The sequence below is a fragment of the Leptidea sinapis genome, chromosome 1 (genome assembly GCF_905404315.1).
Source record: "Leptidea sinapis chromosome 1, ilLepSina1.1, whole genome shotgun sequence".
Lineage (NCBI taxonomy): Eukaryota > Metazoa > Arthropoda > Insecta > Lepidoptera > Pieridae > Leptidea > Leptidea sinapis.
Window position 1 is genome coordinate 2,664,730 of NC_066265.1, and position 18,025 is coordinate 2,682,754.

An 18,025-nucleotide genomic window follows, 5' to 3' on the forward strand; every position below is an offset into this window, starting at 1 on the left:
GCTATTCCAGCTGAGCGCTATTCGAGTGACGTATGGTTCGTAAATCTTGGTATGTCTTGACTTGTTCAACTCTCAGGTTGTGGCTCCAGTTGAGTCCCGGATCGTTCATGAATTTTGGTTACAAATTTAATTTAATTAATTCCAGAAGTGTCTCTTTAAAAATAACAAATTGATGTTGAAGTATTGCAAGTGTCCTTGTAAAATGTTTAATCCTGTTTCAAAGCACCAATAGTGGATATTGTTGAGCTCATAACACAGATCAGTTATCCGATGTCAGGTCACACACAACACAGTGTAAGTGAGTTAGCACATAGCGCGGGACACACACACTCTCGTACCTGCTGCGCTTTCTTCATCCGGATCGCGCTGCGATTGTCGCGCGCCTTCTGCAGGTACGGCGCCTTCTGTTCGGACGGCAGCGCTCGCCACTTCTTTAGGATCTGCTTGCAGCGATCCACCCAGTTCGGAAATTCGCTCTTCCATTCCGGATGATTCGAGTTAGCGTATAATACGGCAGATATTGTTGCGGCCGACCCTAGACCTAGTAAGCAAATATAAAACGTTGAAATACAAAACGTAACACGTAACAACTTTAAAGCCATAGTACATTAAAACTTCTCTCACATACTAGGACTCACGGAGCACAAACTCAAGAAATATATTAATGCTTCTTTGGCAAAGAAAGCTAACTATAGCATAGTACTTTATATAGAGGTAATGATGCATGGTTATTAAAATTGTATAATATTATATTAAATAGGCTTAGTTGTTATATGATTTAAAAGATGGACTGTTTCTTATCAGTTTTTCTCCCCATGTCAAAGCCCCTTTACGAACTGATGTAGCTTTGTAACGTTTACCAAGTTACTTCCTACTGTAAATTAATATATTTCTATTACTACACACAACAGACACGGTAGATGTAGAACTCTATAACAACCGCTCCGCCTCATGTGCTAAATTAATTTTATATATATTAGGTTTATAACAATAATACATCTTGAAAATCAGGAGACCTACATGAGTACTAATGTGCACAAACGTCATCTACCCTACAGATATACTGCTATAAGCATTTCGGTGAAACGAACTCACGAGATTTCACCCATCCAAAAAGTGACTAACTATATATATTTATAATAATTTATTTATCGCGTCACTAGCATGTCGGTGACGCGAACCCATCAGATGTTCCCCTACCAAAAATGGCCAACGCAACTAACGAAGATTTACTTCAAAAATGATAATGCAACTATTGTGACTGTTAGACAATATTCATATTGTGCGTGACTCACTCTCGTCGGCGCGCATCTTGTCCGCACTGCGCTGGTTGTAGGAGGGCGCGGGCGCGCTGTGCTCGCTCCAGACGGTCGTGGCCGCGGCGCCGGCCCCGCCCTCGCTGTACAGCGGGCTGAGTGCGCTACTGCCGCTGGGACATGGTGTGCTATTATGTATTATTAGTTATTTATGCAACTGTTGTGTAATAAGGGGTATTAAAACACGAGTTAATTATAATTAATACTTAATTATCAACAGTTGCATACAAGACTTTATCTACACCCAGAATATGAATCCTCTAAAAGATTCTGGAACAGTTAGCTTACTGCTAACATTAAAACACCAGTCCTAGTAGTAGCCTAATATCATTCATTACTGATTATATACAAATAAACTAAGTATTAATGTATCAATTATTTATTTTAGTAGTATTTTTCATTTTGTATAGTGCAATAATTAAAAATCACTCGAATATAATATTCTTTTGCAGCGTTTAAAATGAATCGCACAGTTTTTGTAAACAAAACAAAAATGGCGGGATTCGAATAACCTATTTTTTTACGGCGCGCAACGTTCTGGTAGTGTGGAACGCGCGTAAACGAAAATGTTCTTTTTTTGAAATTCATACAGATACCACGCATCGAGCAATAAGAATGCGGCTGTCTGTTGAAACTCTTTGCGCATGAAGGGATCGAAAAAAAAAACATAGGAGTGTTGTTATGAAATTCAGTACAACATTACAACACTCGTTTGGATGATGTAATGGTTATTAGAACATTGGGTGTTTTAATGTTGGCCATAAGCTCACTGTTTCAGAATCTTTAATAGAAGATTTAAAGCATGGGTGTAGATAAAAATATAAAGCAAATCGTATACATTGTAACACTTACATAGTTTTAAAGCTTGTAACTAACAAAATATGGGCCTCTGTTGCCTCAATAAAGAAATATATTATTATTATATTATAATAATGAATAAAACACAAATAAAATTTGAAAACCAAATTTTATGAACGATGCGGGACTCGAGCTAACAGTTCGAGTGACGTATCGTCATAAAATCTTGTATGCTTTGTTCAACTCTCAGGTTATGGCTTCATCTACAGGATCCACTTTACAGTCGATAACCTGCTCAACCCCAATATTTTTACATTAGGAAAATAACTTGAGATGTCGCTCTTGTAAATCAACTTAAGTAATAAAATAATTTATATGTCTAAATAGAGCCTCTAGATACTAGACAACCGATGAAAACAGGCCAGGTTTATTATTAAGAGTACGTGACAAGCTATGTCTTACACTCGCCATTTGGATATCATTTTGTGTTAGTGTGCGTGGATTGCTCAAAGTGAAGGTTAACTGTCAACTTAAAACTTTTTTATACGTTTTCCAGGCCATCACAGTCTATCTAACAAGATCTAGACGTATTAATGGTCTAATGTGTGTAGATACATAACATAGATTGTACATACCTGCTACCAAAATCCGTGTGGTGATACGGTGATGCATATTCCATAGGGCTCTGCAGTTGCTGACGTTGCTGAGAGTATGGTGTTCCGGACATCGAGTTCACGAATGATACCGACGACTCTTGGGACTCCTGTTAAACATAATTAACATATATACAGGATGTAATTATTAAGTAAACCAAATCAAATTAAAATCACTTCATTCATGTAGGTCACGGAAATAACACTTATGAATGTCATAAAATATATTTTCTTATTGAATCTACCGCTGCATCGTAAAGGGTTGAGCTAATGAGAAGAGCAGCAAGAAACTCATTACCACTCTTTTATATCATGATTTACATTTTCTTCGATTTACAAATCATTTCATTAAAATATAATATAATATGCAAAGTGATGCAACAAACATACTCAAACGTCAAATAGTCCAATGCTTTAGAAGAGTAAGCCAAAAAAGAAAATTTAAATTAATATAAAAGTTATTGAGTACAGTAGCTGCATCATCCACACACACCGTAAATAAATAAAGGTATTTTGTGAGCATTTTATAAGCAATTGTAAAAATATATTTATACACATAATAACTTTTAAGAATCTGAAGACGAGCCTATGGCAACAGGATCATCCTGCCACCACAAGCAGCACCCGATCACGAGCAAATGAGTATGACAAGGTGATTATTCCGTAACTATTACATATATCTAAAACTTTAAACCGATATCAAAAGTACCTAGGTTACCTAATCAAGAAAATGGTAAATGACATCAATAACTTTTAAAAAATCAAACGAGAAGTATCCAACATGTTGATATTAGATAAATCAAGTAGAAAGAACCACAGCTTATATAGTTCCTAGACTGAAATGCCATTGCCATTGCCACTGGACCGAATCGTTGACTGAGACAAATTTTAAACATAATTTAAAGAAATACTTTTTAAGACTTGACTGACCATCAGATAAATTTAAATAACTTGCTTAACAATTATTTGTAACAATTACTTTTATTTTTATTTGTATTACAAGTATTATGTGTATAACTATCAATTCTAACAATTGTGAACAATTTTATCTTTTGTTAATGTAACTCTGTTGGTGTAGACTAATTTAGCAATAGTGTAAAACCTCAGTGGTTTTCATTGCGTTGAAATTTCAATGTAAGAATAGTATTTTATTAACAAATAAATTAAAAAAAAAAGTGGAATTTAACTATTTCTTTTGGCAAAGATTTAACGTCTTACCATTAGGGCTGGTGACGCTTTTGTGATTTCACACAATTGATTGTAAATTCATTATACACATTTAATGCAGTATTCTTATGCCAATGAGAAACAATATCACAAGAATCATATGACGCTGATTGATTTAATTTATAATTCGAGTACATATTAAGACTATTGTGTACAATTAACTCGACCATCATTAAGGAAACGTCGAGATAATTTATAATTAATAGTTATTTGTGTCATCGGGGGTCAAAGTGATATTTTGTTCCTCGAGGATGTTATTTTGAATCCAGAGTGAACACACAGTGACACACACTCATTTTGACACTGACAATGAGAAAAAGAATCTGCGAATAAGAAATGACATAAAAACAAATAACACGGCTTTTATTCCGCCCGCGTTGCAGCCCAATACATAAGCGATTAGTAGCTTTTTATGCATTATGCGTTAGACCTTTTTGTTAACTTGTTAAAAAGATACACTAAAACACGAACACGGACCATTTGGAACAGAAAACGCTCAAACCTCCTCTAAGAACAAAATTGAATTTTGTTCCCTATGTCCACTTAAGCCAATTTTATATAACAATAAAGCAAATATTAATACCAAAAGTTATCTAACTCATATATAATTATTACAGATTGATTGAATTATTAAAACTTCGTGAGACATTATAACTTTATTTAATAACACGGTTTTACTCATGTTTTACTAGTGTGGATACGGAGTAGTTTCGGTCCAATCAGAGGTCCTTCATCAGGGTGAGTGGAGTGAACACCAATCCGTGCTCGTCATCACCTCCGCCACGAGCCGCGCCCCCCGCCTTATGAAGCCGCCCACTACGAGCACAAATCCTCAGTATGAGACGGGACGTTATGGTGAACCCACTCAACTCACCCTAATGAAGGACCTCCGAATGGTCGTATAGTCGGTACTCACACCGATAAAAAGTGAATAAAGCCAAGTTAATAAATAAATATACAAATCGATTGAATCTGTTATTTATTAACCTGCGAGTCATCAGTTAGCACTCCCTTGAAGATCTCGTCTACATCGTTGCTGTCCATGTCTGGCAGCGAGTCCCGCACCATCGCGTCGAAGTTTACGCCCAGCAGAGACAGTTCCTCCTTAGCCGTTATACTCTCTTGTGACCTTGCGCAGCTTTCTGTGTTCATACAAGTGTAAGCAATATTATAATAATGATTAGTTAATGTGTTAACATGTGCTACCAATGTCATGGAGCCATAAGATATCCCATTTAAAAAGCAAGCAACCTGATCGTGTATAATGCAATATAGCAAAATATTATATAACTGCTGTAATCTGCGGCTCGCATAGCAGCCGGAAACAATTGACTCTACCACATGACAGAAAACTGTTTTAGCTATATATACGTTGTTTTGCTCATACAAAAAGATGAAGAATTGTCTGAGACTTAGATGTGACCTTAGACCTTATTGTTTTCAAACAATATAAGTAGGACGTCGCCTCTGTAGGCCATTGACTCGATGTCAAGCACATACCCGTCATTCCCGTGGCAGGCTCGCTCTTGTGTGCGGGACCGTGCGCGGGCGCCTGCTCGTCGTGCGGTCCGAGGATCGCGTTGCGGAGCGCCGCCGAGTCTTCCGTGTGCTTTAGCTGCCCCTCCTCGTACTCACTCTTTATCTTGACGTCGGCACCCGCACAGGGTTCCTCTTTCTCTTCTTTCGGTTTCAGCGAATGCAGCATATCCACTTCGTCCTGACAATGTTGAGCTTGATTTAGACTGACATTAGGCTAGGCGAATGAAATTCTGTTTGCGAATTTAATATACCGGCACTTCAAACTATAATAAGGCCAACAAGACGATATAAAGAATGTAAACAAAGTTTCAGGGCTTCAAAGCATTTTTATTTTAATAAATTATCTATAAATTACGGATCCCCTATTCGAGTCGCTAGCGTCTGTTAAGACATAAAAGATTCGTCGGAAAAGTCCACATCAGCCGTATTTATGACAATATAACTCAGTATAATGTGATTCAGTAACAGTCCCTATGTTTAAATTATTGATCTCGTCGTAGTAGCTACTTTTATATTTCTTATTTATACGTGTGTTTTAAATAATCGATAATATACCTGCGTTAAAGATATGAAGGTGGCAGCATCTCTCGTGTCGTAAAGCGAAAGCGCCGGTGTGGGGGACAGAGCAAGCGATATCGCCGCGAGCACATCCTCCCCATCCGATTCCGAGTCTCCGAGCTCCGGCGAACGCAACCCCATATCCGTCCCGTTTTCGCAGGCTGCTATGCAATTATATGAATATTATCTAAAATTCAATTTTCCATGTCGTAGATAGAAGATGAACAATAGATGCGTCGCTATATAACAATAATAATGTGACAGACGTGATCCACAAAGACTCGTTCTTCATGATGTTCCAAAAATTACTAAATATAATAAAAGTTGTGTATGTAAATTGTGTTCGTGTTTATAATAAGTTACCGAGTAGCATAAAAAATTAAATTCTAGATTATTTAAGAATAAGCTGTATAGTTGGCTAAATGGTTATAATTTTTATAGTGTTAAGGAATTTATGGAAATGAAGTTCTGACATTCATTGTGTTTAAATATTTGCATACTAGGAATAGTGCTGGCAAAATGAATGAATGAATGAAAACTTTATTAATAACAAACACAAACCACACAGAATAATACAACATGTAAGCTCTTATTATTTATTTAAATTTAAACACCATTGTATACTATGTTTTTTGCAAATAAATATATTATTATTATTATTAAGAGACACATAAATTAAATTGGTATTGAGAGTAAGCGAACAACACTACAATATCTGCTATCAAATTTGTTTCCGCTTTGATAAGGCTCAGACAAACTGTGTCCTTTAATGCTGCACTTACTACATACCACGGTTATATTGATTTTATGGTATTATGGGGTAACTCCACTAATATTTCAAATGTTTTACTGGCACAAACAAAAGTGTATAAGAGCTTTATGCAATGTCAGTCCTCTAGAATTGTGAAGTGTGTAGTGTCTTTTTAAACAAGCAAAGGACTATTCCATATTAGGATTGAGAGATCCAACTCGCCTTTTGATGCCATACTGTAGAACAGCGCTTCATCAAAATAACGCGAATGTTATGTGTATTAATGACGTGTATTTAAATAATATTTGTAATATTGACAATCAAATATTTGGTCAATTTATTGGTGAAGTGTACTGTGCATCTACCAATTATTATTGAGTACGATTCATAGAAATACATAAATAAATTTCATTTCTTTTTATCCTTTTTGCGCACGCGATTTTTTTTTTGTTTGGACCCAGTTCAATGGCTCCCAACAAACACTGGATGCCGTGGTGGAATACTGTTCAATTTAAATTCTAATTGAATAAATTCTGACTTGACTGTTAATATGTGATTGAGGGTTTTGGTGTGAATTCAGTTATTATTAAAATATGAGACCTTGCTGTCTATTACGTTGTACAAATCGTCCAAAACGAAACCATGAAAACATTACACTTAACGTAAAACATTTATATACGCTGACAGCAAATCCAGTGTTCATCTTCTATGTTCCATGTGAACTCCTATCTATGCCTCCCTATTTGACACAAATGCATTTCTATTTAAATTCGAGACATTCTTTCATTCATTATTTAACCTAGTTTTGTATTTTCTCTTCGTAACAAAACTCAAATATATAGGAGTTTCAGACATTCTTGTCATATGTTCGACATTAAACTACTAAAAGATTTTCAACATTCAGATATTGGTAAGATGGTCCAAAAATATTGTTATCAACTTAGCCAGCGAAAATTACTTTGAAATAGCGAACAACTTCAGGTTGAGTTGTGTTGAATATTTGATCTAAAGTTTGGTGTATAATAAAACATACCTGTTGGTTTAGGCTCCAGCAAGTCCTTGCCAAAGAATGCTTCCTGCATGTAGGAGGGAAACTGCTCCATCAGCTTGGAGCGTGGCTTGCGACGCGGCTTCCGCTTGTTGCCGGGTGACTCTGTGCAATCATACCGTAAGAACATTATACCATATCATTTCTTATGAAGTACTAGCTGTGCCCCATGGTTTTACTCGTGCAATTCTTTCTTTGTTATAAAATACCTATAGTGGCTAGGTCATTGTATCGCACAGTTGTGCGGGAAGTCACTTCGAATACAATTTGTTTTACTTACTAAGAAATAAATATTTTTCAATTAAAAGATAGTTTTATTACTTTATTAAGTTAATAAACAGTTTCCTTTAATATCACTAATAACCTTTTAAAATAAGGAAACTTAAGCCTTTCCTAAGTGTATGAGAGTGTTAAATTAAAAAATTCGGATACTTCTCGTTTGATTTTTAAAAAGTTGTTGATGTAACGTATATGTAATTATAAAGTATTGTTATTAAAATGTTTGATAACCTTTTTTAATATTATACCTATTCTGTCATTAATGAATTTAAGATATTGGATTATACATGTAAGCAAAACTGCTTTGTGGCGGCCATTTTCGTTTTTTAAATATTCTTAAATTCTCCATATTGTTATTTATTATTCGCCATTAAATAGAAATTGAATACAAATATTATCAGAATTTCAGCTGTCCAGCTATTGTGGTTTATAAGATACAGTGCCTTCCAGTTCAACCCAAAAATTCCGAGCGGCACTACAATTGCGCTCGTCACCTTGAGGCGACGTTGTCTAATTTGCTTCAGATCGAAACACAATAATGCTTACACATTACTGCTTCACGTGGTGCTCATAATATATCCGGCGGTAAGGAGCCTCCCACTGGTGCAATGGAGCCTCCCATCATATCATCTATAAGGTTGCCGTTGGTATGGACCCTAAACAAGTATTCCTTGTTTTCGTTTTGAGTTGGCATTCATTTCTCAGTGTTGTGCAGCGGCGGCAGGGACGACTGATTGAAGCTGCATAGAGCAGCTTTTGACAGCGCAAAAAACTTGGGTGTTCCAGTCGGGTAACTAGAAAGCTGCTCGATGATTTTGTACGTACTTCGATTTCGCACGGGCCGGCACGGTTATATTTCCTGTTTTAGAGAGTAACGTAAGTCAAGTCACCGGCCGAGTTGTGCGTGCCGTCGCCCTCCTTGTCGTCGTCGGGCTGCGCGCGCACGGCGGCCTGCCGCTGGCGCACCACGAAGCCCCCGATGCCCAGTTTGTTGAGATTCCGCTGCCGCTTGCGACGCAGCACGGTGAGTCCGGAGTCCGTCGTGTAGATGGTGAACCCTTCTGGCACCGGCCCGTCGTTGGCCACGTTCCACAGGATGCCTTCCTTCAGGTTCGTGTTGGCTGATATACCTAACAGTAGCATAATCATATTCGAATGTACATCAATAGAGCTTACAAGTGGCTCAAATGTTTAACTATTTATACGTCTAGATAGACTATGACAGCTGTGAAAACGTCGAAACAAAATTGAGTTAACAATTAACCTCTATTTTGAGCAATTCACGCACACCAACACGAACTGTCATACAAATCGCGACTGTAAGACGTAGTTTGTCATGCAAAGTAATAAACCTGGCCTGTTTTATCGGTTGTCTAACAGCAAGAGACTCTATCTAGACATATAATTTATCTAAGACGTTTCATATGTCGCAATTAAGAAATGGAATAGTTAATTCTTATCATAATTTATAAATCGTTTATGCAGTAATTACTTCACAGCAATAAACGCCTAAAAAAATATAATTACTATCATTTGTTGTACTTGGATCCCCTAAAAATATACCAAGTCATTTTCATACATTTACGAGCGACAACAGTGTTAGCAATTAACACTGTTGTCGCTCTAGATATTGTTAGGCATTCATGCTGGGCTAGGCAAAGTATGCATGCAGGCATACAAAAGAAAATCATCGAATTATATTTATTATGGTTTTTCGAAATGTTCATAGCCGTTTATATACAATCGGGTGAACCGTATGCATATCACCTTTCTCTGTTATAAAAACAACCAAACTATGGAATGAGCTCTTATACGGTGTTTCCAGGACGATAAGTCACGAGTACCTCGAAATAAAGCACGACCACCTTGCTAAAAGGCCGGTAACGCTGCGATTCTTCTGGTGTTCCAGGAGAATGTGGGCGCGGTGGTCATTTCAGGTCAATATGTGCGTTAGCTAGTGATTTAATATTCAAAATGACTAAGCTGACTACTATGCTACGGGTCCCGGGTTCGAATCCCGGTAGGTGCAAACGTTTATATGATGAATATGGATGTTTGTTTCCGAGTCGTGGATGTTTATATGTATTTATGTATGTTTAAGTAAGCATATTGTATTAAATATGTCGTTGTCTTGTTCCCATAGTGCAGGATATGTATAGTTTGGGGCAAGATAATTTGTGTAAGTGTGTCAATATTAAATAAATTAATTAATTAAAATACTAAAGAGCTAATTCCAAGCTTGTCTAACTGTTTACGACTTGTCAATCAAAATCGGTTACTAATTATTGGCTACGTATGGTACGTATTGTAAATCTAAGGAAGTTATCCAGAGAGAATCTGGATAATGAACCTTATAAGGCTATTTATAATGCAGTAAGGGGCAATCAATAAATGACGTCACACGTTAAGGGAGAGGGAGGCGGTCGACAAAGTGTGACATTGTGTGATAAGGGGCGAGGAGGGGTCGCAAATTTTGTGGCATCACATTATTTCAAAATATAATATTTCATATCTACGTATTACAACACTAAATTTAATCTACATACCAACTCAACTTGCAAATATACATACAATACACTTTAAAAAAATTTATATTTCGTTAATTTGCATGCCTAAGTTTGATTTTAATAATGTTGATTTTATGTAAAAATAATTTAAATGGAAAAATAAACAATCCAGGAACACTTCTGTTCTAATTTCATAAATTTCTAAATGTAAAATTGAGAAATTTGTGATATCACATAGGTAGGGAGGTCTCACAAATGTGACCAACTGTGACAAGGACGGGGGAGGAGTCAAAAAGTACGAGGGACATAATTTATGGATGGCCCCTTAGATATATTCCTTCTTGCACGCTTCCTTTCGTCTTAACGCTAGTATATTGTAAGTATATCGACATTTTCAAGAGAGAATCTGGATAATGAACTTATTATACGCTATTAATAACCTTATTTGTTAGCATTATATAATGTATATGACTCTCACCCGGTTCCTCCTTCACTTCGGTCGCGTCCGGCTTCCCGTCTTCGCCCGCCTCTTCAGTGTTCTGCACCACTGTTTCAATAGATGCCATTATTTCTAATCCGTAAGCCAGCGTTGAATACAAAAAACGCTCACGTTAGACAATAGCGTTCCCAAAAAAACTATTCTAAGCTAATATTTAATTATTTTCGCTAATATCAGTTATAATTATACGAAGACGGGATAACACATAGTTGCCCTCGTTTTCAGGAGGCTGTTTTCTGTACAAAACTAGTTACTTCGTACAATTTTCAGAAAACTCGTATTCAGGCATTTTCAAGGCGATTATATCCTTTTGGTGAAGGAACGTGAAAATTCTGGAATACATGACAAGGACGGCATGATGTGCGAGAGAGAAGGAAGATAAGAACTTTCTAGAAGCTTGAGCGCACGTTAGACCAATTCTAGAGCATTGTGCGACAAGGACGAATGATGTCTGAAAAGAGATGGAACAAAAGCACTTTCGAGAAGCTCGAGCAAACGTTAGAAAGAGACTAGAGTATTATGCGACAAGGAAGAAATGGAATATGAGAACTTTAGAAGCTAAGCTCGAGCGAATGTTCTAGCATTGTGCGAAAAGGACGAATCCATGTCTGGAAAGAGATCAAACATTCTAGATTTATGGGTAAAAATAGAACATCGACTAGGCTTGCCTAAAATTTTTTTGAATATTATTTCCAGGCATATATAAACAGGCCGTTATATAAGCGCACCTGAATAAAATATGCCAAATAAGTCCACCTAGAATGTTGGTGACGCTTCCATGACGTGTCATTATTTTGGTATTACAAGGGAGCATATACCAGTGTTGATCATTTACCATCAAATAAAAATAAATTCCCATCTCGTAAATATAGTAGAGTTTTAGTTGGTATAGAGAGTATAAGAGAATTTAAATTAATTACTTTATAAAGGATTAAAACGCAAATAATTCGAACTCGTGAACGGTGCTAACTTAATACTGTTCAGTAGTTAAACAATTCGATAGGTCTATTTTGTAAAGGTGTGGATTTTAAGTTTTTTAGGTAGACTGTGACAGCTGTAGTTGACAGTTTACCTGTAGATTGAACAATGCACGCACACTAAAGTAATAAACCTGGCCGGTTTTCATCGGTAGTCTAGCACCAAGGGGCTCTATCTAGACGTATAAATTATATAAGGTTTTTAAGTTGTACTATATTTTTTCTTGTTACAAGTGCAAGCACTCTTAAAGAACATTATTACATAGACTGTGTTATTAATAAACGAAAGGTAAAGGTATTCCAAATTTAAAACATTTTGTTTTTATCTTACCTTTGTCACTACAGAATTACATAACAGGGAGAAGTAATTTTAAACTTGGAGTAACTTTACATTTACTTGATCACTCAACGAATACAACTCAGATGGGCAGCGTTCGGGAAGTTCCGTAAAAACTTCTCGTCCAAAATACCACAGTATCTGAAAACGAAGGGTTTTAACCAGTGCGTGTTGCCAGTGATGACATACGGAACGCAGACGTGGCCGCCATCTATGGTCCTTATGAGGAAGCTTACGGTCCCTAAGAGGGCTATGGAGAGGGCTATGCTCGGAGTTTGCCTGATCGAAATCAGAAATGAGGAGATCCGTAGGAGAACCAAAGTCACCGACATAGCACGGTGGTTGCTAAAACTGAAGTAGCAGTGGGCAGGGCACATAGCTCGACGGACAGATGGCTATTGGGACAGTTAAGTCCTCGAATGGCGACCACGTACCGGAAGACATAGTGTTGGTAGGCCACAAGATGGGCTGATGATCTGGTCAAGATCGCCGGAGTAGGTTGGATGAGGGCAGCGCAGGACCGATCGTCATGGCGATCTTTGGGGGAGGCCTTTGTCAGTGGAAACTTTACATCAATAAGACAGAGAAGAGAGTATCGGAACATACCGGCGTCCTTCTCGGCGGTGTCGTGTTTGAAGCGCCTCTTGCGGCGCGTGTGTGTTATGCCCAGGTCGGCCTCGAGCTGCTTCATGTGGTGAGCTCCGCGCTGCGACAGACACACGTCGTCCACGTAGTACTCGCCCGCCAGCCCCAGAGCCAGCGCGGTGATCCGGCCGGCCGAGGACTTGGCAGCCGCGGGCGCGGGCGCCGGCTCCACAGCGCGGGCCAGGTGCGGCGGCGGCACGTCCCGGCCGCGGCACAGGACGCACTTGTATCTGGTTGGTTCAAATTTAAATATTATTCTTAGATTTATATTTTTTATTTGAAAACGACGAGAAAAATTGAGTTTAGAATTAACCTCTATTATAAGCAATCTGTTGTCCAACAGCAAAAGACTTTAATAATCTAAGATACTTTTTTATTCAAAAAAGAATATAATATCACTTTTTTTAAGTCAAAAAATACCTACAACCCATTCGAAAAAGTACGCGCCTCTGACCCTCAGATCTCAAAGAACGGGCAACAAGAAACTCAGCGGCCTGCTTTTTTTTCTTTCATTAAAATACGGTTACAATGTTTTATCGTAAAGAAGAACTTATAAGCTTATACTTATAGCCTGAGTGCGGTCGCTCCATTGCTAATCTGTGGTATAATTAAGAAAGTCATTTGTGTTATAGTAACCTTTACTACACAAACGTTTTTTAACAATTCGTTTGAATTTAGTGATACATTTGTTTTGAACAATTTTTGGGATCTTGTTTTTTTGTTGAGATCATATACATCGCCCACCAAAAGACTTACTAACTTGACTTAGCCGATTAGTAGGCATTATAAGTTTATGGCTGCTCCTGGTGATAACATTACGGTTATGACAGTTTATATTGTCTTACTTATGCGCAAAGCAATGTTCATATCATAGATAAATCACATATAATCATAATTTTAATAGTAGGTGATGATAAAACTATTTGACCGCATTCAATTCAAGAACTATTTAAATACAACAATTGGAATATATGCAAGTATGTAAACAACGCGACTATTACAATTCTATTTACGTGGAGACGAACCAACAGATCTTCGAGATCGTTTTGGTGAATGTTTAAAGATCCCTATCAAGACTTATTACTCGATGAATGTATTATCAATAAAATCATACGAGTACTATTTGTACTGATTTAAACGATTACGATTATATTGATTGGATTAAAATTTGGACTAGAAAATGCGAAATTGTAGACTCGAACGTTTACTGTAGAGATGTATGTCTTGTTTGCTAAGGTAATATTCGGATTTCGAATGACGTCTTACCCTTATATAATGAAAATGTCTAGATACAACCTCTTGCTGCTAGACAAAGGATAAAAACAGGCCAGGTTTATGACTTTAGTGTGCGTGCATTGCACAAATGAGATGTTAAGTGTCCTAAATTTTTTCGACGTTTTCACAGCTGTCAGTCCATATAAACGTATAACTAATCTAAGGTTTTACCGAATGCGTTTACCGATATACTTTATAATAGCAATATCGAGTAAATTAGGATATCATCCCCACCATTAGGATGTGTGGCGGTCCTCTACAGTGCGGTTTTCAAGGAACTTCCACGTACTACAATACTGTAGAATGAGCACTCTTGTGCGGTGTTTGCAACACGATACGACATGTATACCTTTAAAAAAAGCGCGTACACCTTTAAAGGCCGACAACGCTTCTGTGATTCCTCTGGTGTTGCAAGGGAATGTGGGCGGCGGTGATCACTGACCACCAGGTGACCCGTGAGCTCGTTCAAAGAGATTGTTAGAATGTATGTGTCAGTCACCCCTGGGAGCTGCAGATGTCGGCGTCGGCCTCGCTGCGGATACAGTCGCAGGCGGCGTGCAGCCAGCGCGAGCAGGGCACGCACTGGATGATGAGCTCGCCGTCCGAGTACGGCTCCGAGCACACGCAGCACATCACCAGGGACGCGCACGGGGCGCACTCTGCAACCAGCGCACCATTCATACAACCATAAATAAATAAAAAACTTCCATAAATTATTAAACTCATTAACATTTTTCACGTCGGCGGCCGATAAAGACTAAAGTCCCATTGTATTTGTTATTATTTGTACAGAATTTGTCGGACTTTTATTCTATTATAATTTCAAAGGAAAAAAGCAATTCCTAATAATAAAATTAGGTGAGAAATCAAATGAAGAACAATTTGTACTGGCGGTGTCATGTTACGTTCCGTGAATTGGTACATATGGACCTGTGGTATGCTAAGATCTAAATATTACTAAGCAACCCACAAAAGTACCTTGTGGTCGGGGGCCGGCGAAGACAGTGTGTTCTAGCAATCATGGTAAATACAATGTGGGTAGACATATACGTTCAGCGGGCTCTAATTATTTAAGTTAATCATTTATTTATTTGTAGAGATGTTCCAGTGGGAACTTATAGAACTAGAAATAAAAACTGAACTATGACATTTTGATTCTGTCTGTGTATGTCCGAATGAGACGACACTGCACGATTTATATTATATAATTAAATTATTTAAATCATTCACAAGTAAGTTACCAAATCCCATACTGATAGCTAGTCAGTACATCTCGATCTCTTAGTAGCAGCTCGCGGCAGATCCAATACTGTATGCAACTTATTTATCTCATCTTATCTAAGCAGTTCCCGCGGCAGATCCCATCCTGCTCGCTACTCACACTCTTTTATTTTATTAAGTTCACTAAACGGGATACACTCTTAATATTGTATAAAACAGAAAAATACGTTAACATGTTGGGGCGAATGCCTCCTTTAGGAAGTGAACACAATATGCTTTTAAATGTGTTCTAGATTTTATATAAAACTAAAAACATTAACTAAAGCTAAATGAACACAATTCAACCCCACAGTCCCCAAGCCAATAATCCGCTTTTTCTAGCAGAAGTCTTCTGAACCTAGGGACTGACGCATTGAATGTCTACCTTCTGACAGACATCATTATACAGAGAACAAATACGATATAAACTAGAATGTTGACCATAATTTGTGAAAATAATAATACGGCTGCAATGCCGTGGGACAGCCAAGGTAATTTTACTTAATAATAGAGGACTGTCTATGTGGCCATGAATCAGTTTGTGTAAAAATACAAGGTCACGACAGACAAGACACTTTCCTACGCTGTACAAGAGACGTCATGCCAAAATGCACAACTCTAGATTCGTAGCAGTCTAATCGACGACAAAGATGACTTGAATATGAGAGATGATATAAGAATTTCGACTACACCTGTTCTAACCTCTTTATATGAACTTTGTAAGAAGGGTTCCACACCGGACTGCAATACTCTAAAAGACTACGCACGTAGCTGTTAAGAAGTATATTCGACACATCATGGTCGTTGAAAAATTTAGTTTGTCTAATCACAAAATCTGAAAGACGAGATGCCTTTTTGAAATGTAGTCGATGTGCTCTCTAAAATCTAACTTTGTGTCACCCATGACGCCTAAATCTCGCATTGTACAAACTTCTGTTAGTGGACACGCATTTATGAAGTAAGTAAGTAGTGAAGAATTTCGTTTTCGAGAAAAGTTTAAGTAAAAACATTTTGAGGAATTTAAAACCATCCTATTACTAACACACCAATCGCAGATCGTATCAAGATCACTTTGTAGTATGATCGTATCTTCTGTAGATTTAATTTCACGATAAATTTTTAAATCGTCTGCAAACATTTGAAATTTGGATTTTAATTTAGTCGCTAGATCGTTCACAAAGACCAAGACAAAAAGGGGCCCTAAATGGGAGCCCTGTGGAACCCCTGATGGCACGGCTCTTGAAATTGACTTAAAGCCATGGATCTTTACAATCTGGGAACGGTTCTGCAAGTAGGATTCGCACCACCGCAGTAGAGAGCCACATATTCCTGCGTGACCAAGTTTTTCTATGAGCAGTACGTGGTCAACCACATCGAAGGCTTATTATGATTAGAATAACGTCCAAGTCTTGTATTAGTACATTTTCTCGTAAAATATGCGCTTTGGTTGTAAGACCATTTACATTTTGATATACGATTTTAAGATTAAAAATAGGTTTACTTAATGAAAGCATAGACACAAATTAAGAGAGAGTTTAAGAAGTCCGAGTCTCTTACTACGAAACTCTAAATCTCATCCTACATTAGCAGTTAGTTATAAGAGTTAATAAATCATAAACGTATTAACCAACATACTAGCGCATTTACAGTGTGTAACTACACAAATAAAATTTGAAAAACAAAATTTTATGAACGATGCGGGACTCGAACCCACGACCTATGGCGTTCCGTGCCAGTGCTCTAACCAACTGAGCAAATCGTTCGAGTGACGTATCGTCATAAAATCTTGTATGCTTTGTTCAACTCTCAGGTTGTGGCTTCATCGTTCAGAGTTGAACTCTGTTCATAAAATTCTGTTTTTCATATTTTATTTGTATATTAATCCTACAAGTGAGGGTTATCACTTTAAAAGCACAACAAATTGTTAAGTATGTATTTAATAGCTCACCCGTATAGTTGTCGCACCAGAGCGGCGTGTCACACCAGAGAGCGGCGGGCGCGCGCAGTACGTGTGCCACGCCGTGTGTATCTAATAATATCAGTATCTCACCCGTATAGTTGTCGCACCAGAGCGGCGTGTCCCGCGTGCCGCACACCAGACAGCGGCGGCACCGCTCGCAGCGCCAGGCGCCGCGCGGCACGTCGGCCAGCGGCGGGCGCGCGCAGTACGTGTGCCACGCCGTGTGTATCTAATAATATCAGTATCTCACCCGTATAGTTGTCGCACCAGAGCGGCGTGTCCCGCGTGCCGCACACCAGACAGCGGCGGCACCGCTCGCAGCGCCAGGCGCCGCGCGGCACGTCGGCCAGCGGCGGGCGCGCGCAGTACGTGTGCCACGCCGTGTGTATCTAATAA

General features: G+C 38.2%; 1 protein-coding gene across 1 annotated transcript in view; it reads right to left on the reverse strand.

Moving 5' to 3' along the window:
• Positions 1-17,780, reverse strand: part of LOC126979390 (histone-lysine N-methyltransferase 2D-like) — a 35,876-nt gene extending 18,096 nt beyond the window's left edge. The window contains exons 1-12 of the mRNA XM_050828670.1: positions 17,720-17,780; positions 14,909-15,068; positions 13,096-13,364; positions 11,155-11,247; positions 9,060-9,299; positions 7,876-7,995; positions 6,089-6,255; positions 5,495-5,711; positions 4,982-5,136; positions 2,750-2,877; positions 1,296-1,444; positions 339-541 (exon numbers count right to left, since the gene is read on the reverse strand). Coding sequence (XP_050684627.1) covers positions 339-541; positions 1,296-1,444; positions 2,750-2,877; positions 4,982-5,136; positions 5,495-5,711; positions 6,089-6,255; positions 7,876-7,995; positions 9,060-9,299; positions 11,155-11,247; positions 13,096-13,364; positions 14,909-15,042 — 1,875 coding nt within the window. The 5' untranslated portion in view covers positions 15,043-15,068; positions 17,720-17,780. The remainder of the gene's footprint in view (positions 1-338; positions 542-1,295; positions 1,445-2,749; positions 2,878-4,981; positions 5,137-5,494; positions 5,712-6,088; positions 6,256-7,875; positions 7,996-9,059; positions 9,300-11,154; positions 11,248-13,095; positions 13,365-14,908; positions 15,069-17,719) is intronic.
• Between the last annotated feature and the right edge of the window lie 245 nt (positions 17,781-18,025).